We start from the raw sequence: 20,167 nt of genomic DNA, 5'->3' as shown, positions 1-20,167 counted from the left end.
CCGAGGGGGCCACTGGCCCTGCTCTGTACAGCCACCTGTATACATATGTACACATATAAATAAAGTGTGTCTGTGCTGTGTGAGCTTTCTGGGGCTCACCCCACCCCTGGCGGGGCAAGACATTGTGTTTCTGCCCCTTGCCTGTGTGCGTCTTGAGGCCTGAATACCATCGAGAAGGGAGGTGAGTCTTGGGTATACCCTTCCTGTGGTCCTACTTTGGGTCTCACTTATGCACCAGCCGTCGCCAGACCTTCAGGGGGAGAAGAAGGGCTGTAATGTTGTCTGGAGTCCCAGTGCCCACTTGAAGAAAAAGGTTAATAGCCCCATCCACCAATTTCCTTTTATTTCTCAACAGTCCTAACAGTCCTGAATCACATACTGTGATTCTCATTTGGCAGATGAGTAAATGGAGTCACAAGTTAAGGCACGTGATTAAGCTCACACAATTAGGCATTAAACTGGGGATCAAGCTGAAGTCCCAAGAGGTTTCTGAGCCTTAGCTCTTCTGTGCTCTGCTCAGATTCCTGGAAAGAAGGTTCTCTTCTCCCCACAGGGCTTCCAGGCCTTCACCAGAGGCTGGAAGGCCTTCCACAGGGCTGGCAGCCGGGCACATAATGTGCCCCCACCCCGCTGCTCCTCTCTGAGGTTGCGATTCATGTCACCCACACAGGCCCAGGGCCCTTCTGGGGCCACACACCACTTGGAGTGGTCTTCTGTGGCACTGAAAGCTGGCCCACCTGGCCCAGGGAAAGCTATCCGGGTCACATCCAACACATGCTGGAGCCCAGAGCAGTTGGAGGGTAGGATGCCACGAGAGTTTTGCCAGAATTGGACCTGCAAGTTACTGCCAAGGGCTTCTGCCAACCAGCCAGAATACAGGTCTGTGGAGGATGGAAAAAGGGCATGGACAGGGTCAGGGTCATTGCTAGGACCACTTCCCCTTTCTGAGCTCAGTTTCTTCAGTTGCCAATTCCTGGAGACACAAGGAATGACAACATTAAAACTAATAGCCCTTACTAAATGCTTTATAGGCATCACTTCATAACAATCCGTTAAAGTAGATACTAGTGTCCCCATTTCTCAGACGGGTTAAACTGAGGCTCTGGTTAAATCACACATCACATAGCCAGAAACCAATATGTGAACCCAGGTCTGTTAGTTGTCTGCCTCTCATCGACTGTGGTTCTCAAAGAGTCCTAGTCCTTATTCCTGACCTGCCCTTAGCCGTGGACACACCAGGCACCCCCTCTGCAGAAAAAGAGCTTTGCAACCCTCAACTTCAGGACTCACCATCTCCAAATTTTCCAAATTTGGCAAAGCTCTGGAATGTGTCCCCTGCCTTGGATGTGAGCATTACACTGCTGTTCCAGGGGCCGTGGAGAACATGGTGGCCCTTGACCACATCTTCCAGATGGGGGACTTTCTGAGCGAAGGTGGCATCTAGCTTGTGGTCATACACTAGAGGGTAGGTGTAGGTCAGCTGTGTGCCTGGAGGGCAAAGGTAGAGAAAATGAGGGACTGTTCCACATTCTGGCCTGGGAATCAGGGATTCACTTTGCCTCCCTGTTCACACTCACCAATCTTCCCGAACTGAGTGAGGGGAAAAGACACACAGAGCAGGGTCTGCCCGTAGGTTCGGGCGCTAGAAGGCCAGCTGTATGCAGCAGAGCGGGCACGTGGTGGGAAGCGCGGAACACTGTGGACCAGCCAGAAGCCCCCTTCTTGGTCCAGGAGCAGCACACCTGAACCAGAAGACAGGGGTCAGGAGGACTGCTTAAGGCATCCCAAAAAGCACGTGTGCCACCAGGAACACCCTCCATTTGCAGGGGACCTGGAGAAGGTGTGGGCAGTGTCAAAACCACTGCTGAGCTCAGTTTCTGCAGCTGTTAATTCCCGCAGCCAAGAAGAGAAACAATATTAATATAATAAGGAAGCAAATGTTCAGAGTCTGACAGAGCACCTCCTCCACCACCCCATCCCTGGGCAGGGCAGGGGTTAGCTGGGGAAAATGCATAGGAACACCAGAGCCCTTCCCCAACCCCAACCCGGGACTCACCCTTTGTGTGCCCCCGGCTAGACAAGTTCTGAGCCCTGCAGGAGTTAGGTGGCTGGTCATTGTATAGCAGGAAGGAGAGCTGAGGGGAGATGGATGGGGCAACTTGAAATTTCCCCCCAAGCTGGGTCTTAGAGTCTTATTCCAGGTTCAGCCCAGGCACCCTTTCACCTGGCTGGCGTTCCGGTACAGCGGCAGCAAGCTGCGGCCCACGGCCCCCGCCGAGCTGTTGATGGACCCCGCGCCGTCGCGCCAGCCCCCTGAGTCCTTATCCATGTACTTGTATCGCAGTCCGCTCTGCGCGGCATCCCCGGGCCCGCTCTGGGCTGGCAGCTTGTAGACAACGAACCTTAGAGTTGAGGAATGGGAGAAATGGAGGGAGGGGAAGACGGGGAACCCCAGGCTTCACCCAATTGCGAAGCAGCCCCCAGGCCCACCCCGGGCGACGGTCGGCGCCTGCGCACTCACCAGTCCACAGGCTGCCCCGAGTCCCCATAGCAGGTTAGGGTCCTTACAGGGACCCACAGCAACGCGGCCAGGAGCAGCGGGCTCAGCATGGCCATGCGCTTGGGTAGAGGAATCTGTGTTGGGGCCCGCGACGCCAGGTCACGAGCTGGGCCGGGCCGGCCCCTAGACGACTTTCAGTTCCTCAGACAGGCGTGGGAACCCCAGCCGGAACCTCACGAGGATGGAGACTGCCCGCGAGACAGAGAAGCTGAGATTTGAGTCAGTTCTGGGCCTCCGGGGGCGGGGCTTCTTTTCCGACAGTCACTCCCCTCAGGCACCGCCTCCCGCTTCCGGCAGACACAACTCTCGATATACTCCACCCACCGGTAAGGCTCAGGCCACGCCTCCTACGGCCACATGGTTTCCCCACCCTCTCCCGCCTTCGACTCCTTTCCCGGCCAATCATAGCTCACATCCCTCTGCTAGGCCCCGCCTCCGTCTCTTTCTACTGTGGTTAGTCTCAAACAGCTCTTCGCCGCTAGTACCGCGCTGCTCCGGCTCCTGGGTCAAAAGCGGTCTTGGATTTTTTTTTTTTTTTTCCTTTTCTGTCTTACAACCTGAGGTCTACCTCTTGTGATCTTTGCTCTTTTAAGGGGCGCTTGTGCTCCTGGTCCTCCCCCTTTTCATTCCACATGTTTTCCTGGGGCCCGCCTGAGCTAGCTATTCGAGGGAATAGTTTGTGCTTGCTTTGGCAGCACCTATATTCAAGGGAATATTTTGGATCAGGTCACGGTGGAGGGTGATGGGGCTCTGGGGCCGGGATGAAGGCTGAGGGGAGGAAGACGGTCCCAATGAATGTACCTGGGGTTCAAGGCAGGAGACAAGCACTATTTAGGCTAAACTTGGGGTGTGGTGGGGAGGGGAGGCAAGCCTCCAGTGCCAAGAGGGGTCTCTGAAGTTTACATGATGTTGTGAAGGTGTGTATGGCCCCCAATCTCATCCCTGAGAGTAAAGCTTCCTCCCATCTTCCAGCACCCAAAACCCACAAAGTCAGGCCAACACTGAAAGGCTTTATCTGGAAGGGGCATTGGTACAGGACCCATAACCATTCACAGCAGATCCAGCCACTATCCAGGGCTTCATTAGCCACGGTGTGAAGCCCCCCTTCTAGGCCCAGAGTCTCTGGTAACCTTCACCCCACAACCACTCCCACTGCCCAGGGCCTCTTGTAAGCTGGTCTGAGGGTCCAGCTCTCTGAGGGTCTGTCTCTCTGTCCGAAATGTTTGAGTGTCCAACTGAGTCCGTTTATTTGGCGGTCTCTGTCTCGCTGTATCTGTGGGACCATTGGATGTCTCCGTGTAGCCCCTGCGACTGAGGACGTGTGGGACCTTTGGTTGGAGGCTCCCCCAGGTCTGTGTATGGGCCAGTCCTTGATCTTTGGGTGGATCTGTGGGGCCGCGCGAATCCAGGAAAGGGTCCATCTGAGGGAAAACCACCCTGTGTGGATCGGCTCTTGTTCCATCCCCAACCCCCAGGAAGGGTCCAAATGTTGGGGCGGGTCTCAAAGATGACGCTTCATGTGCAGGGCCAGGTGATCGGAGCGTGAAAAAGCGCGAGGGCAGAGCTGGCAGCGGAAGGGGCGCTGTCCAGTGTGCTTCCGGTAGTGGCGGGTCAGTTCATCTGAGCGCGCGAACCTCCAGCCACAGCCGTCCCACGTGCAGGCGTAGGGCTTCTCCCCTGGGGGGGGTGGATGGGGGATGTGGAAGCCTTGAACACCCCTGTCTGCCCCTCCCCTCCCCTGGCTGCCTCTGCGTCTGGTCGCACTTCTTTGCTCAGCCTTGGTTCGGTTCTAGGATGAGGCAAGGAGGCGCCCACCGCGCAAAACGTAGGGAGGCGCTCACTCTCAGGGCAAGGCCCTGACTCTGCACTCACGTCCGGCCTCTGCGACCTCGACCCTTCTTCTGTACCTGCACTTGGCGCCAAACCCATTCTCATTTCCTGGACCCAAGTCGTGTTCCCTACTCCATCGGCTTTATTTCCTGTTCCCTATTATCCTGCCTCTGAGTCCTAAAGCCATCCTCACCTTCGTCCTTTGGTTTGGCTCCCTGTGTTCCAGCCCCTCCCTTGTAGGACCCTCCAGCTGCTGCCCAGTTCTGCCCCCCGCCCCTCAACCTGCCCCGGCCTTGGCCCTAGAGCCTCGAAATCCAGGCCATGTCCCAGGTGACTGTTCTCTCCCTATGCTACTCCTGGCCTCTCCACCTGCGTCTCCGCACAGCACTGCACACAAGACCCTACCCTCTCTGGGCACTCCTAAACTTAAGACTCACCCTTCCTCCTCCCCCCATCCTCTATTCCACAGCCCCGCCGCCGTCTTGGGATCCCTGGGACCCGGCTTCTCCCCCCATACCCACCCTCCTTTCCCAGCGATTCCCTCTATCCTTCTGGACCTGCCTCCGCATCTGGGCTCCGGAAACTGACTCTGGCCCTGCCTCTCCTCCTGCGTGCCGCCACGCCCCCTACAGTCCGGTTCCGCCTCCCTGACAAGCAACCCTTGCTTTATACTCTTGGCCCCTAATTCGGCTTTCCGCTTGCCCCGCACCTGAACCCTCTGTCTTTGACTCTCGCGCTGAGCATTCTAAGCTTGTTCCCTCTCCGCAGTCCCTCCTCTAGCCTGCCCCCTTTGTCACCTGCCAGGCTTTTCTGCTTTTTAACCCTTCGGCTGCCCAGGTCTTAGCCCGTCTGTTCCCTGAAACGTTCCTCAGGTTCCTCAGGCTGTCTCTTTGCCCCCGCCCTCCTCCTGCAATGCTGCCTCTCGGGCTCCCGAGGTCCTAGACTGGCTCCCAGCTCCCTCTGCCCTGCCCGTGGCTCCGAACTTCTGCTTTAGTTCCGCCACCTGCTCGGATTTTCCAGCTCCCCAGCCACTCGCGGCTCCCGAGACCCATCCTCCAGCCCCCGTGCCCCGCTCCCTCACCTGTGTGCGTACGCAGATGAGCCTTTAGGTGTGAGCTCTTGGTGTAGCTCTTCCCACAGCCCGGGTGCGTGCACGTGTGCGCCGCCTGCCTCTTGCGCGCCCACGATCGCCGGCTGCGTTTGGATGGCGCGGCGTCCGCGATCCCTCCGGGGTCTCCTGCCGTTCCCCGGAGTCCCGCACCCGCCGTCCCGGGTCCCAGACAACTCAAGAAAGAAGGGGGTGATGTGGGGCCGGGCGCGGGCGCCGGGAGCCCGCGGAAGAGCTGGAAGTGCCCTTGGTACTGCGGCGCCGGGTACAGCGCTGGGTACCCAGACAGTAGCCCGTAGGGGGCGCCTGGCGCCGTGGGCACTGAAAGCCCGGTCCGCGAGAAGTAGCTGCCGGCGGAGCCCGCACCTGGCCCGGGGTACACCGGTTGCAGCGGGAGTGACTTGGGCTCGGGGGCTGGGCCCAGGGCTGAGCCCACGAAGGCATCCGGGGCCGGAGCTCTTGGGGCTGGGCGTGCCCAGCCCGGGTGCTCCTCGGGACCCAAGAGCCCAGCCACCAGCCCTGGGCCGCCCACATACGGGCTGGGAGTCTCGGGTGGCAGCGGCGGCGGCGGGAATTGCACCCCGGAGCACTCGCCTGGCGCCAAAGCGCAGGTTTGGGGCGCGCCGCCGGGCTCTGGGCACGAGAAATTGGTGAGAAGGAGATCCAGATCCCAGGCGGTGGCCGAGTCCCTCTCGTCGTCTTCGTCCTCCCTGGGTGCGTCCTGCGACTCTGGCCTCACGTGGAGGGGCAACCCGGTGGGATCAGGGGGTCCCGGACCCAAGTCCTGCACCTCCTCAGAGCGCCACCACTGGGGAGGGAGCCGGTAGCGTGAGGCTTCGGTGGACACCAGGGTACCCTGCCCAGAGATGGAGAGGGCTGGATGCCCTGATGGGGGCAGGCTGGCCAGAGGCTCTGGGAAGGGGTCTTGTTTGCTTGTCTGTCATGTCAGTCTGTCCCCCTCCCTTACACTGCACACTCCCTCCAGCCCCCCTCCAAGTCCAGGGACAGAGGTCTATGGGTCTGGCTGGAGACCCAAGATAAGACTGACATTATCTGGAGCCACACTTAGGCATGGGGGAAGGGGTGGCAGAGTTAGGCATGGAAGGCTGGGTGGGGGGCAGCCTTGCCTCAATTCCCCCCAGACCCTCCCTCTCCTTCCCTGACCCCCCAAATTAATTCCCAAGATTAAATTCCTGCAATGCTGTTTCCCCCTGGTATCTGGGGTTGTCTTACTGTGGACTGCTGCACTGTTCGGCTTCAAACCTCAAGGTTCTCTTTCTTTCTTTCTTTCTTTCTTTCTTTCTTTCTTTCTTTCTAAGCTCTATGCCCAACATGGGGCTTGAACTCACGACCCTGAGATCAAGAGTTGCACGTTCTACCTACTCAGTCAGGTGCCCCTCCAAGCCTCAGTTTTATATGACAAGAATAGGTCCTTAGACCAAGTTCAGAGCCCTGGCCTGGACTGAGGACCCCCAGTCTTAGCTAAGATTCAGAGCAAGATGGAGACTAGACCCCAGAAGCTCTAACCACAGCCCAGGACCCCAGCCCACCCACCTACACCCCACCTGGCCCCTCCCAAGCTCTAACCACAGCCCAGGACCCCAGCCCACCCACCTACACCCGACCTGGCCCCACCTTGAGAAAGTCCTCCTGTGTTTCCAGGAAGGGGCCCAGGGGGGTCAGCGTGCTGATGGAGGGCAAGGCAGTCTCAGCTGTGGCCATGGCCGGCTGGTGCCCACCCTGGGCCTCAGGCCTCCTCTCCCTCCGTGGCCTCGTGGGCTCTGAGACACCAATGGCCCCTTGGAGGGCTCCTCTCTGCCCTCAGCTGATTGGCTGCAGCCCCTGATAAGAGGCAGGCAAGGCGGGGGTCACTGTTTCTGGGGAAGAGACCTCATCTCAGCCTGTTTAGGGGCTGGGCCTTAAGGACTGACCCTGGATCTAAAGCCAAGTCAAGTTCAGGGGCTGGGGGCTCAGAAGTTGAGGGTTCAGGTGTTGGGTAAAGCGAGGCACTAAGTCTCCACAAAAGGAGAGACTAAGGGGGGCCTCTGAGTTACCTTCCTATAGAAGGGGTGATAGGCAGAATGGGGATCCTGGGAAGAGACTTCGAGACCCCATTTGCTGTGACTGGGGCCCTGTAGCTCTCCCCCTCCCCAATAAACAGCAGCGACCATGTTGATGGCGGGACTTGGCATGAAGTCCCTGCCAAGCCAAGCATTATCAGACACCCCAGATGTTGGAGGCTGCTATCAGGTGGGGGCCCAGAACAGCCGAAGCTCTGTTCCGATGAGTGGGAGGGTTGGGGGCTGGGGCTTCACATTGGGTTGGTTTGAAATTGCCTGGATTGTGAGTTCCCAGGGTCTGAGTCCAGCGCCGGGAGGAGCCCCTCCCAATGTGCTGCTGCTGTTGACCATGGACCCTCTGGGTGGTGCTGGGAGGAGTCAGGCCCTGTGGAGGGGGAGGCTGCCATGACCACAATTGCTCTGGTGTGATGGGGCTGGGGCAGGGGAAGTGACCCCCTCTGCTGGGTGAAATAAGATGGTGGGATCAGGCCACAGGAAGTACCTGATGATATGCAGGAGACCCTTAGCAACCCCTGCTCTGGGTCTGGCTGCTGTTTGATTGCTGCCACACATGGGGAGGAATCCAAGCTTCTAGGGGCCTCCACTGTTGTGCCCTGGGAGTGCAGGTGGATGCTATGGACACATCATAGACACCAAGTTCACAGTCACATCCACACACAACTGGTGGTTACATAATGACCCAGTTCCTGGTCCCCCAGTCACACAGACCATATAGTCCCTGTACATGGAATTGCATGTCTGCATATCATGTAGACCAGGCATAGACACCCAATTTCCAGACACAAAAACACAGCTATACACCACATTGGTTACACAGTGATATGTCGCACAGTCTCTCAGACATAAAATTCACAATCACACAGATGGATACTGACACAATCACACACTGCTCCAGAAACACACAGCAGCACACAACCACTCACACACACACACACACACACACACACACAGAGCTACACATCAGACACAACCATTCATGGCACCATATGAAACCTACAACCTGACATATTCACGCCCCTGTCACTGTCACAGTTTGTCATTGGTCACACGATTGCATAGTTACCAATGCCCAACCATAGGGGGCAGAGCCAGTCAAAGACAGACAACCCTGCCAACATGGAATCAAACACTCTGATAGTGAAAAACACACAACCCTGCCCAGGCACATGTTACCACAGACGCACAATCAGAGTTGGTGCATCGCAAAAGTTGTACATTGCACAAAAAGACAAAATATTATCATGGGCCATAAGGGGAGGGGGAAGCAAGTAATACAGAAGCCAGCTCACGCAGTCACTATGAGGGCCACAGAAAGAGAAAGTGGAACCCCGTAAACCGCTGGGGGGAGTGGAAAATGTAGCTACTGCGGGAAAGTCTGATGATTCTTCCAAAAGTTAAATAACCAAAAAGTTGGACGAGAGTTACCATATGACCCAGCAATTGCACTCTTAGGTATATACATCAAAGAATTGAAAATGGTATTCAGGGGACGCGTGGGGGGCTCAGTTGGTTAAGCGTCTACCTTTGGGTCAGGTCATGATCCCGGGGTCCTGGGATCGAGTCCCACATCGGGCTCCCTGCTCAGTGGGGAGCCCGCTTCTCCCTCTCTCTCTGGCTCCCGCTCCCCCTGCTTGTGTGTTCTCTCTCCGATCAATAAATAGATAAAATCTTTAAAAAAACAGGCATTCAAATGAATACTTGTACACTGTGTTCATAGCAGCATTAGTTACAATAGTTAAGAGGTAGAAACACCCCAGATGTCCACAAACAGATAAATGGATAAACAAAATGTGGTCTGTCCATACAGTGAAATATCTTTCAGCCATAAAAAGGAATGACATTCTAAATATATAATCACGTGGGTGAACCTCAAAAACATGCTAAGTGGAAGAAGTCCATCACAAACAATCACACATATGAGTCCATTTAATATCCGGGCAAATCCATGCAGACCAAAAGATTAGTGGTTGCCAGAAGCAGGGGGAGGAGGAATGGGGAGTGACCGCTAATGGGTACAGGGTCTCCTTTTGGGGTGAGAGAAATGTTCTGGAACTAGATAGAGGTCGTGGTTGCCCAGCATCGTGAATGCTAAATGCCTGTGAATTGTTCACTTTAAAATGGTTCATTTATGTTATGTGAATTTTGCCTCAGTAAAATAAAATGGCTGGAATTAGTGGGTTTCTAGAGAAGAAAGCAGAGTCTCTCTTGGGGAGAGATCTCCTTGGTTTGGGATAAGGCACTAAACAGGCCTGTGTGGCTCTAAAATGGGAGGAAAGAAGATAAGGGTCCAGAGAGAGGGAGGCATTTGGCTGGAAGCATTTGTCCCCTAGGAGCCTGTGGCCTGGAGGCATGAGAGACATCCCGGGGTGTCAAGGCCTGAACCCCAGTTTGGGTTTCCCAGTACGGATACTGACATCACCCTCTGACACCTACACCAGCTTCAGGGTAGAGAGATTTGGGGAAAGGAAGGGGGTGGGGGAGAGAGGCCACTGGCTGCGGGAGAAGGGAGATGACCAGAAGAATGAGAGCCATGCAGAATCAGGGGCATTTCAGGGTGTTGATGGACTCCCTATGGTGTGAGGAGGAGGGCTCAAACCAGTTTTTATGGATGTTAAGGGCAAGAAGGGCCCAGAAAGTGGGAGGGTCTAGGGATACCCAGGCCCCAGGCACTTGGGGACAGGCAGGCCAGTGACCACATTCAGAACACAATCCCACTGTTACTCCCATCACACTCATTCAGAGATGGTATGTGAGGTAGAACATGATACACACACAGTTAGTCAGAATGTTGATATGGGGAGATGAGTTCCTGGTGGGCAGGAAGTGGCTCGGCCTGGAAACCGGGCTAGATCCCAATACTCATCCCTGCTCTGCACTTGGCCTACTGGAACCTTGAGCAAGATCATTCTGCTTTCAGGGCCTTACTTTCCCCACCTGGGAAAAGGCCATGTCATGCTAGATATGTGCCTTTTAGATATAGAGATGGTCAAGCACAGCGCACCCAGATTCAAATGCACATCACACAAATGCTCATCAAAGTGACCTAGGTGAGCCTACCCACTCACTCAGGCATATACTCATATCACACTCACAGTGCAGTCCAAGTGCACATAGACCAAATCACACTGACACATGGGGGGCACACAACCACACAGACATACACACAAATATCCAGTCATGTTGTCACAAAAATAATAGCCACATCTAGAGAGAAAACCATCACAGCACAGAGTCATACATACAGACAGACGATCACACGGAATACCAATACACAAGCTTACAACTACACACAACTACAAGAAACCACAAAGACATTCAGGCACACAGCCACAGCCAGTTACAGTGGCATACAACCGGCCACAGTCAACCGCCCCACAACGTCGTCGGTACACCCGCGTACAGATACATAGCCAGTTCGGCAGGATCACACACGGAGATGCAAGAAGCAACAGCGCACGGAAATCACCCCAAGTCACACACACGGTCGCTCATGGCTACACGTGCTTCCTAGGACGGACTGGCAGGTAGGTTGGGCTGCGATCGCCCACAGGAGCCCGCCTCTCCACCTGCTCCCCACAGCAGCCATTAGAGGAGAGACATCAAGGACTGCCTTCCTGGCTCCCAGGACTCATTTTTCTGGTGCCTCGGTTTCTTCGTTTAACTCCAGAATCCTTCGGCACAAGGTCCCTGCAACTGACCAATCAAGAGTGGGCCGAGCCCCCTCTTAGGGCCAATCAGAACAGGAACACAGCTGGCCAATTGGCTTGGCGCACTCACCTTCCGCCCCTTCCCTGTTCTGCCTCTTAAAGTCGCTAACGCGTCTTGGCCGGGGCGTTCACGATTCCATGGCAAGGCTGCTGTGGCCCTTTTAAAAGGCGGAGCCGCGGAGGAGCGGGGTCCTAGCACAGACCAATGAGAAGCCCCATTCGGCATCCGCCCCTCCCACCCCCTCCAGAGGTCAGATGAGTTTGCCTGTCGTACTGTGGACTGTAGGGTGAGGCGAGAGGCGCCAGGTAAGCATCGGTCAGGGGGGCGAGAGGGGCCAGTGGCGCCAGGGCCGCGCCTGCCTGTGGGAGCCACTCCGCCCTGACGCCCCTGCTCCTCCAGGTTGGCCGTGGTTGCTCTGCTTGCCCGTCCGCTGCCCAAATGGCTCTGAGAAGGTTCTCCGAGCGGCTGCTGAGCCGGGGACCAGGCCTGAGCTTCCTGCGCGGGTGGGGGTCGGCGGCGGCGCAGACTGGTCAGTGCCGGTCGGGGGCAGAGTTGGGGAGGGTGGAACTGGAGGCTCGGGGGACTTTCCGGAGTGACTTTTTCGTCCTGTGTTTGCAGAAAAGGGCGGGAAGACACAGAACCGAGCGACTAAGTGTAAGGACCCCTCCTTGCGCCGGGCGTCTGCGGCCCCAGTCCAACTGTCTGCCCAGGATGGGCTCTGTCCCAGAATCCGAGGGCTGCCCTGTAGGGGAGGCAGGGCGTGGCCAGGGCCAGAGACAGTGAGTTTCCCGGAGAAATGCCGTCTTGCCAGTGGTCTTTACTGCCCACATCACCAGGAGCTAGTTGGGAGCGTTGGAGTGGGGCTGAGCCTTCCAGGAGACGAGGGTGCGGTGGTCGGGTGGGCTGGGCCGAGTCAAGCCCTCTCGCACTCTCTGCTCCCTCTCCCAGCCTCGCGTCCTTTATTTGACTGGAGGGACCCGCTGGTGCTGGAGGAGCAGCTGACGGCGGATGAGATCCTCATCAGGGACACCTTCCGCACCTATTGCCAGGAGCGCCTTATGCCCCGAATCCTGCTGGCCAATCGCAACGAAGGTGCTGAGGTGTGCGGGTGGGCAGCACCCTCCCCTGTGCACACCAGCTCTGCCTGCTTTAGCTGGGCCCTGGGCCCCCTCTGTCCCTGGGATGGGGGCTCCAGTGGGCTAAGGCTGGGCCTGAGTTTGAGAATCTGTGTTTTGCAGTTTTTCACCGAGAGATCATCTCAGAAATGGGGGAGCTTGGTGTGCTGGGGCCCACCATCAAAGGTAGGGACAGATTTATTTCCACACTCTGCAGCCCCTACTGTGCCCTGGAAAGCCGCTTCTTATTCCTGAGCCTGAGTTTCCCGGTCTGCAAATTGAGGCTGTTACTCCTCCATCTGAAAGTGGCTGTGAGGAAAAACGAATAAACCTCCAAACTAGGACCAGCTTGGTGCCCCCTCCTGGGGCGTCCCTATATAGTCCTGTCTCTTGGGCCCCGGGAATCACACTGGTCCCAGCTGGGCGGGACTTTTGTCTCCCATTGCCTTGTCTTCTTTCCCCCTCCCCCCCACCAGGGTATGGCTGTGCTGGAGTGTCATCTGTGGCCTATGGGCTCTTGGCCCGAGAGCTGGAGCGGGTGGATAGTGGCTACAGGTCAGCAATGAGTGTCCAGTCTTCCCTTGTCATGCATCCCATCTACGCCTACGGCAGCAAGGAGCAGCAGGAGAAGTACCTGCCCCGGCTGGGTGAGCAGTTGCCTGTAGAGCCTGGTGGAAGGACGACCATCTCAGTGGTCTGGAACTTAGGGATGGGACTGTCCCCGGAGCCTGCCTTCTGTCCCTACCTCAAGGATAGCTCCAATGGCTACCCAGATCCCCTGCCAGACTGTGGGCCTCACCCCGCATTTGATCCTGAATATTTCCTCCTGGGTCTGTCTTCACTCTGCCCACTTCTTACCACCATCATCTCTCTCCCGATTCGCTGTGTGTCCCCATCCCAGCCCAAAGTTTAAAGTCTTAATTTCCTGACTGGGTCCACCAGGCCCCTCATGAATAGGCAGGCCCCTGCTGACCATGCCACCTCATCTCTGGCCATTCGACTGCTTCTCCTCAGCCAGACTCAGCTGGCATTCTCCACATGTACCACTGGGCCTTTGCATATCTGTACCCTCAGTGGAACTGCTCCTCTCCACCCTTCCTCTTCCTGCTTAACTCCTTTTCACTGCCTTCAAGACAGGTTCGTTCTTTCCTGGCTCCTGTGGGGCCCCTCCCTCCCGATCATGGCATCGTTACTGTGGCTTGGGGGGGTGGGAGGCTATCCCCACACACTGACACCACTGGAGAGTGCCATGGGGGCAGAGTTGGGTCTCCCTTTGGCCTGGCTTGATGGGGAGGCTGACAGTTTTCACTTGAGGAGTTGAGTGGGGAACAGGCAGACTTGTGACCCTATCTTGTCCCTGCAGCCAAGGGGGAGCTCCTGGGCTGCTTTGGACTCACAGAGCCCAACCATGGGAGTGACCCTGGCAGCATGGAGACCAGAGCCTGCCACAACCCATCCAACAGGAGCTACACCCTCAGTGGGACCAAGACCTGGTGAGGGGCCTGGGTGTCTCAGGCAGGTGGGCAGGGGCAGGAAGGAGGTGGCCAGACCCTCACTGCCTATCCCTCCCCCAGGATCACCAATTCACCTGTGGCCGACCTGTTTGTAGTATGGGCTCGGTGTGAAGACAGCTGCATTCGGGGCTTCCTGCTGGAGAAGGGGATGCGGGGCCTCTCAGCCCCCAAGATTGAGGGCAAGTTTTCCCTGCGGGCCTCGTCCACGGGCATGATCATCATGGACGGTGTGGAGGTGCCAGAGGAGAATGTGCTGCCTGATGTATCTGGTCTGGCGGTGAGCAGCGGCCACCTTGGGAACTGGTATCAGGTCACCTGCTGGTGCAGCTTCCTTGGGCAGGCCCCATGCTGGGGACCCAGCTGGGGACCAGACCTTGAGGAACCCACACACGAGTGATTCTGAGAGATTCTGCCTGGCTCACTGATGTTTGGACATTGCCCTTTTGGGGTGACCATTTCACTTATACTGGCTCTGCCAAGGACACATACGGGTCTGAACCAGTTTAATCCTTTGATACGTGTGCTCTTTTCTGTCTCCTTACATCATCCCCTAGATCTGAGCATCTGAGACGCGGGTCCTGGGCTGGGTAGAACTGTGTGTGCGTGACCTTTGGTGCCGGGACCGTGTGTGATTGAAATGGCTGCCCTGAAAGCCTCTGTTTACAGTGACTGCACATCTGGGGAGGGGGCTTCCCCCTACGTAAGTTAGTTCTGCCCGGGGCCTCGGAGCTCCTGGGTGGGGCTGAGGCCTCTCTCTCAACCCTACAGGGGCCCTTCGGCTGCCTGAACAATGCCCGGTTTGGCATCGCCTGGGGCGTGCTCGGAGCCGCCGAATTCTGTTTGCACACAGCCCGGCAGTACAGCCTGGATAGGTGTGTGGGGCTGCCGTGAGATCTCCTGGGGGGCGTGACGGGGGGCGCGGGCTCCATCCCTTACCCTACCAGCGACTCCTCATCTGCTGCTTATCAGACTTAAGTTCCCCACTGGCTGAAATGGTCTGGGAAGTCCTTCTGAGCAGTGAGGGGCCGACTGCTCAGTGACGTTGGTGACACTGAATTAGTGACAGGGCCAAGGTGAACTCAGTGAGGGCCGAGGCAGCCTGGGAAGGCTTCCTGGACTGGGGAGTGAGCATGCCCACACTTAACCCTGAACTTCTCCGCTTAGGATCCAGTTTGGCGCCCCACTGGCCAGGAACCAACTGATTCAGAAGAAGCTGGCAGACATGCTTACTGAGATCACGCTGGGCCTTCACGCCTGCCTGCAGCTTGGTCGCTTGAAGGATCAAGACAAGTAGGGGCTTTGTGTTGGGGGAGCAGGGGATAGGTAGCAAGGAGGGGACCCTGTGCCCCTGATGGACGTGGTGGTGGCTGGAACTGGGGAGAAAGGTCTTTCCTCCCTGGTGGCCCCTGGGGACCTGTCCCTTCGCTCCCTCTTGGCCTTAATAGGACAGGGCTGCCTTCCTGTCCCTCACTGGGAGCTCAGTGTCTGCTGCTGTGACTAGAACTTGGGGAATCTTCTCCTCTGGCTGGGTTGGCAGGGCTTAGGGACTTCTGGGATCAGTTCTTTGTAATCCGAGACTTGTGACATGTCTGGGCTATTCCCAGGGCCACTCCGGAAATGGTCTCCCTGCTGAAGAGGAATAACTGTGGGAAGGCTCTGGATGTCGCCCGCCAGGCCCGAGACATACTAGGGGGGAATGGGATTTCTGATGAGTATCACGTCATCCGCCATGCCATGAACCTGGAGGCCGTGAACACCTATGAAGGTAGGTGCTGGGTCTCGGGGGGGCAGGGGGGGGCGGTGAGTGTCACAGGGGCCTCACTGTCTAGAGGAGAAGGGCGGAGACAGCAGGCCTGAGTCGTCCTCCCAGCTGTCATCACGAGCAGTGTGACCTGGGGCAAGTCCCACTGTGTTCGTCATCTGGAGTGGCTCACACAGGGACTGTGGCAGTGACATGCTCTCAGCCCTTTCTCCCATGGTGCTGTTCAGGGCTTTGCAACCTCTTTGGGTGCCCCCCAGCGTGGGGGACGGTGCCTGGTGAGCTGGTGGGTGCCCAGGAGCAAACGTGCAGCTACACACAGGAATCACCACCCCATTTTACGTTAAGAGAAAAAAGACAAATCACAGTCAGGCTGGGGTGTCTGCACCTGGTGACTGGTTGTAACTTGCATGGGGCCCCAAATCCCTTTCCTCATGGGAAAACTGACACGGAAAAAGATAATTTAAAACTTAAAAAAAAAGGAAAAAATAGTACCACCTCGTATGAGCCAGGCAGAAATAGGGAGAAATGTAAAAGGGTACAAATGCTCAATTTGGGGAGAAAGTGGGACCACGTTAGGCCTGAAAGGAAGCGTAGCTCCCTGGGACAGCAAAACAGCTTCTGGGTGCTATTCTGGATGGGACATTCCAGAAACAGCAAGACGGAGGGTTGGGGGAGATACTACCGGTGTGGGGATGACCCTGAGGACAAGCAGAGGGGGGCCTTCAGGGAGTTTTACGCAGGGGAGGGATGGGGTCAGATTGGCACTTTGGGAAGTAAACATATTTTGCTCCATGAAAGGGAGGCAGTATCTCTTCACCCAGTTAAACTGAGAAAGAGCAAAGGAGAGCACTGAGGGCTCTGACATGTTACCCGGCCTGGAGAGAGGGGGATGTGGGATGCAGCACGTGGCTGTAGGATGGGGGAGATCAGCTGGGACAAGCAGTGTATCTGGTGTTTGCTTTCCCATCGCTTCTGTGGATAAGGAAGGGCCTGACCTATCCCGCAGGGAAAGAAGCATGAATGGGTTGAAAATCAAACATTTAACCAACTGGGCAGGGTTGGGTGGGATGACTCTGCCAAGTGTGGGGAGCCCCAAAGCTGGGCCCACAGCCAGGGCTGGACTTGAAGTTCTGGGTCTAGCACAAGGACCCTTGTTGGGTTGTTTTTTTTTCTTTTTTTTTTTTTTTTATTTTTGCCAAGATGCATTACAGAACTGTGAAAAAAATTTTTCAGTATGGCGCCAGTGGTGGCCTCAGCCTTCTCTTGGTGGCTGTCACTAAGAGGGGACGCTCCCAGTAGCTCTCAGAATTCGCCATCTCTGTGGGCCGGTTCTTCCGAAGTAGTAGCCTAGGGGGAGAAGGGACATGAAGACTGACGTTAAAGCGAGGTTGTGAGCTGTTCAGACTCCACGCCGACTCTGTATCTCTCTTGTCCAGGCACTCACGACATTCACGCTCTGATCCTTGGAAGGGCGATCACAGGGATCCAGGCGTTCACGGCCAGCAAGTGAACATACTTCACCCGGGAGCCCAGATGGTCTCAAGCTCCTTCCCAGGGAAGTGCTGAGCTCTGAGCTTACTCAGGGAGGTGGCAGATGGAGCCAATTTTTATAGTGGGAAGTGAGAGACACTGATTCTTAATTATCAAAATTTTCCCTTTGAAGTCATTCAAATGTGTTCCTTAAAAAGAAGATGGGACTCTCTGTACCAAGTTTCTCAACCCACTTTTAACCATGGACGGGAATGGATTCCACTTATCTTGGAACAGAAGCTTCTCTTGACGGGAGCAGGAAGAGGGAAGGCGAGTGGCATGGAGGCAGCCTCTGGTGTCTGACTGAGCAAATGCCCCCCACACCGGGAGTTCACTGTGTGCCCTCCGACCCTCCCATCTTGTGGGTGAATGCCTAATGCTGGATGTTGGAGCAGAAAGAGAGTAAAAGACTAATAAAGTCGGCATGTGTGACCCCCGGGTGTTGGGCCACATTTAATTGTAACCACCCAAGAAGTCATTTCAGTCACAGGAAAAGTGTGGGGACTGTGAGGTGTTGGACATGCAGGGATTTCCCCCTCAAGTGGTGTGGCCCGTGTCCGAGTTTTGGGCTCTGCTGTAATAACCCTGGTTAGGCACTGACCCGGGCTCAGGACTGTAGACAGAGGGGCCGCTGTCCTTTTTGTCACCACAGAGCTGACCACACAGTGGTGGCAAGTAACAACTGTCTAGCTTCTCAGCTCAGACATACCACCTCAGGGAGCCTGGGGCCATGGGTGAGGGGGCCAGAGCATCAGGGGTTTTGCTGTGATAGTGGCCCCTGTGGGGTTTGGGGCTGGGCTCGGTGCTGACATCCTTGGTTTGTGTTGACATGTACTTCATCTTAGCCTTCCTCGGTGGCGCCCACAGGCATATGCCATTAGTCATACCTCAGGCTGGACACACAGGTCTTTGTACACTGTCTCCACAGTGTGGCACACTTGTTTGAGCTCTGTTTCCAAATGGCTGATCTTTGCCATTTTCTGGGTGAACTCTTGGAGCTTGTCCTGAATGATCTTGTTGTGGTGATTATAAATCTGATACATCCTCTCCTCGAGCTTCTCTGTCAGGTCTGAAACCTTTTTAAAAAATAAAGCATGTTTTTAGAAAATCAAACAAGAGGCATCACAAGATGTTTGTTTTTAAGCGTCTCGCTAAGATTTCTGCAATTTATCTTATAAAAATGGTAACAACAATTCCAGTGACTGGAAGTGAAATTGCCTGTATATTTAAAATTTTTTTAAAGGAAGATGCAAAATTATGTATATAGTACAGGCTCAGACAGGTTAGGAAGAAAATACGCAGTGGAAACTGGAAGAAAACATGCGACAAAGTAGTGTCTGCTTAGTGAGATCACAGGAGTGTTTTCTATTTTTTCTGCTATGTTATACTCTTCTCTACCTTCTAAGTTTTCTCTGATGTATCAGGGCATGTACTGGTAGGGATGGGAGGAGGGAGAAGAGAAAAAGCCTGTCTTTGAGAGATGCATGACATGTGTCCCCTATGTGACCAACAAGCTGTCCCACTCACAGAACTCACGATGCATTCTAAAGAAGCTTCCGGGACAATCATGAATGTTGGACCTGAACATAACAGCAGGCTTTGTTAGACACTTTAAGGCCCAGCCATGTCAAGGGAACCCTACCCTCCCATCACAAACCATTCCATTCTTTTTGTGTGGGGGGAAGATTTTTAAGTAATTACTACACCCCATGTGAGGCTCAAACTCACAATCCTGAGATCAAGAGTTGCATGCCAGCCGGGAACCCCACAAACCATTCAACTTCTGGAGGACAAATGTGTGTGACAAAGTAGGCTATGCCCCAGCCCCTACTCCCATGGCCATCAGCCCTGGCATGAAATAAGAGGGGTGGACTGTGGGTGCAGATGGGCCTTTGTTCTTCATCCTGGCTCTTTCATTTGGGCAAATTATTTCCAAACCCTACTTTACCATCTATAAAACAGGTCTGAGCTCCTTGCAGGATTGTTGTAGGGGGAAATGAGGTACTATTTGCAGCTTGCTTAGCATCAGGCCTAGAACCTCAAAGACACTCAGTGGCAGCAGCTCATCCCCTCCCCTTTCACCCTTTACAGAGGATGCCTTCCCCCTGCCCACCAGGGTTTTGCAGTGTGTGGGAGAATCTCTCACCTTGATCTTGAGGCTGTCCCTGAAGTTGGTCATGAGTGCGTGGTCCTTCTGTCTGCTCTCGTTGATGTTTTCAATCAGCTCCTGGGCCCTCTTCTTCAGGATGTCGATGCTTGAGTCCAGAGAAGAAAAGCAGGATCCTGACTTCCCTTCTAGCATCATCAGCTGGCGGTTAGCACTGGAGGTGGCGATAGAGGGGCTAGAAACCTGACTTCTGTAAGTACAGGAAACTGAGGTCAACACAACTCTCCCCAGAGCGCTGATCTCAATTAGCTCTGTGCTGGGAGAGGAACCAGTGTTGTGTGTCTCCTGTGGGCGACGCTTGCTTATTCACTCACTCACTGCCCTGCGAGGCAGGGATAGCATCTCCATTTTAGAACTAAGGAAACAGATCCAGAGGTGCAAACAAACCCCACCAAAAGTTCCAGAACGGGGATCTCCTGGGCTTCAGAGCCCACTATCATGTTATTACACCAACTTGTTGCTTTGAAATGAGTGTCATTTCTACAATAGTATATCAACAGCTGTAGATAGGGGCAAAACTTGTAAACATTTAGAAGAATTCTGCATATAGATTGCTTTGTCAAGACCTACGACTTTTCACTCTGGTTTAAAAACAACTGGAGGGGGGCACCTGGGTGGCTCAGTGGGTTAAAGCCTCTGCCTTCGCTCAGGCATGATCTCAGGGTCATGGGATCGAGCCCCGCATCGGGCTCTCTGCTCGGGAGGGAGCCTGCTTCCCCCTCTCTCTCTCTCTGCCTGCCTCTCTGCCTACTTGTGATCTCTGTCTGTCAAATAAATAAATAAATTCTTTAA

The 20,167-nt window shown here is 55.3% G+C and overlaps 3 protein-coding genes across 5 annotated transcripts; 1 reads left to right on the top strand and 2 right to left on the bottom strand.

The window, feature by feature from the left end:
- Positions 1-320: 320 nt before the first annotated feature.
- DNASE2 (deoxyribonuclease 2, lysosomal) lies at positions 321-2,799 on the bottom strand. The gene is made up of 6 exons (XM_080801609.1): positions 2,522-2,799; positions 2,225-2,402; positions 2,057-2,135; positions 1,578-1,742; positions 1,291-1,488; positions 321-881 (listed from the first exon to the last, which is right to left on the bottom strand). The coding sequence occupies exons 1-6, from the start codon at positions 2,614-2,616 to the stop codon at positions 517-519; spliced, it is 1,080 nt and encodes a 359-aa protein (XP_080657735.1). The 5' UTR covers positions 2,617-2,799; the 3' UTR covers positions 321-516.
- Positions 2,800-3,551: 752 nt separating this feature from the next.
- Positions 3,552-7,220, bottom strand: KLF1 (KLF transcription factor 1; the record flags this gene model as incomplete). Its single annotated transcript, XM_080801623.1, has 3 exons — positions 3,552-4,237; positions 5,472-6,306; positions 7,134-7,220. 3 exons carry the CDS (start codon positions 7,218-7,220, stop codon positions 4,062-4,064), a joined length of 1,098 nt encoding a protein of 365 aa, XP_080657749.1. The 3' UTR covers positions 3,552-4,061.
- Positions 7,221-11,539: 4,319 nt separating this feature from the next.
- On the top strand, positions 11,540-18,318 carry GCDH (glutaryl-CoA dehydrogenase). Of its 3 annotated transcripts, XM_080801532.1 has the most exons (12): positions 11,540-11,592; positions 11,687-11,816; positions 11,906-11,941; positions 12,236-12,379; positions 12,526-12,588; positions 12,879-13,049; positions 13,766-13,895; positions 13,977-14,193; positions 14,685-14,788; positions 15,081-15,206; positions 15,521-15,681; positions 17,115-18,318. In XM_080801532.1, the coding sequence occupies exons 2-12, from the start codon at positions 11,726-11,728 to the stop codon at positions 17,186-17,188; spliced, it is 1,317 nt and encodes a 438-aa protein (XP_080657658.1). In that variant the 5' UTR covers positions 11,540-11,592; positions 11,687-11,725; the 3' UTR covers positions 17,189-18,318. The 3 variants fall into 3 exon arrangements, with proteins under 3 accessions (XP_080657658.1, XP_080657660.1, XP_080657659.1); XM_080801534.1 differs by lacking the exon at positions 11,906-11,941 and having other exon boundaries at positions 11,544-11,592; XM_080801533.1 differs by lacking the exon at positions 11,540-11,592 and having other exon boundaries at positions 11,612-11,816.
- The last annotated feature ends 1,849 nt before the right edge of the window (positions 18,319-20,167 follow it).

The sequence above is a fragment of the Martes martes genome (genome assembly GCF_963455335.1).
Source record: "Martes martes genome assembly, chromosome: 1".
NCBI classification, from domain to species: Eukaryota; Metazoa; Chordata; class Mammalia; order Carnivora; family Mustelidae; genus Martes; species Martes martes.
Note: the sequence above shows the minus strand (reverse complement) of the source record. Positions and strands in the feature narration are given on the sequence as shown.

Excerpts from the sequence above, each read along its gene's own strand:
- DNASE2 (XM_080801609.1), bottom strand. The coding sequence starts at position 2,616 with ATGGCCATGCTGAGCCCGCTGCTCCTGGCCGCGTTGCTGTGGGTCCCT. Across the intron at positions 2,403-2,521 it reads TCGGGGCAGCCTGTGGACTG|GTTCGTTGTCTACAAGCTGC; the intron begins GTGAGTGCGCAG and ends CTCAACTCTAAG. Across the intron at positions 882-1,290 it reads ATTTGGAAAATTTGGAGATG|ACCTGTATTCTGGCTGGTTG; the intron begins GTGAGTCCTGAA and ends CATCCTCCACAG.
- GCDH (XM_080801532.1), top strand. The coding sequence starts at position 11,726 with ATGGCTCTGAGAAGGTTCTCCGAGCGGCTGCTGAGCCGGGGACCAGGC. Across the intron at positions 11,942-12,235 it reads ACAGAACCGAGCGACTAAGT|CCTCGCGTCCTTTATTTGAC; the intron begins GTAAGGACCCCT and ends TCCCTCTCCCAG. Across the intron at positions 14,194-14,684 it reads CTGATGTATCTGGTCTGGCG|GGGCCCTTCGGCTGCCTGAA; the intron begins GTGAGCAGCGGC and ends TCAACCCTACAG.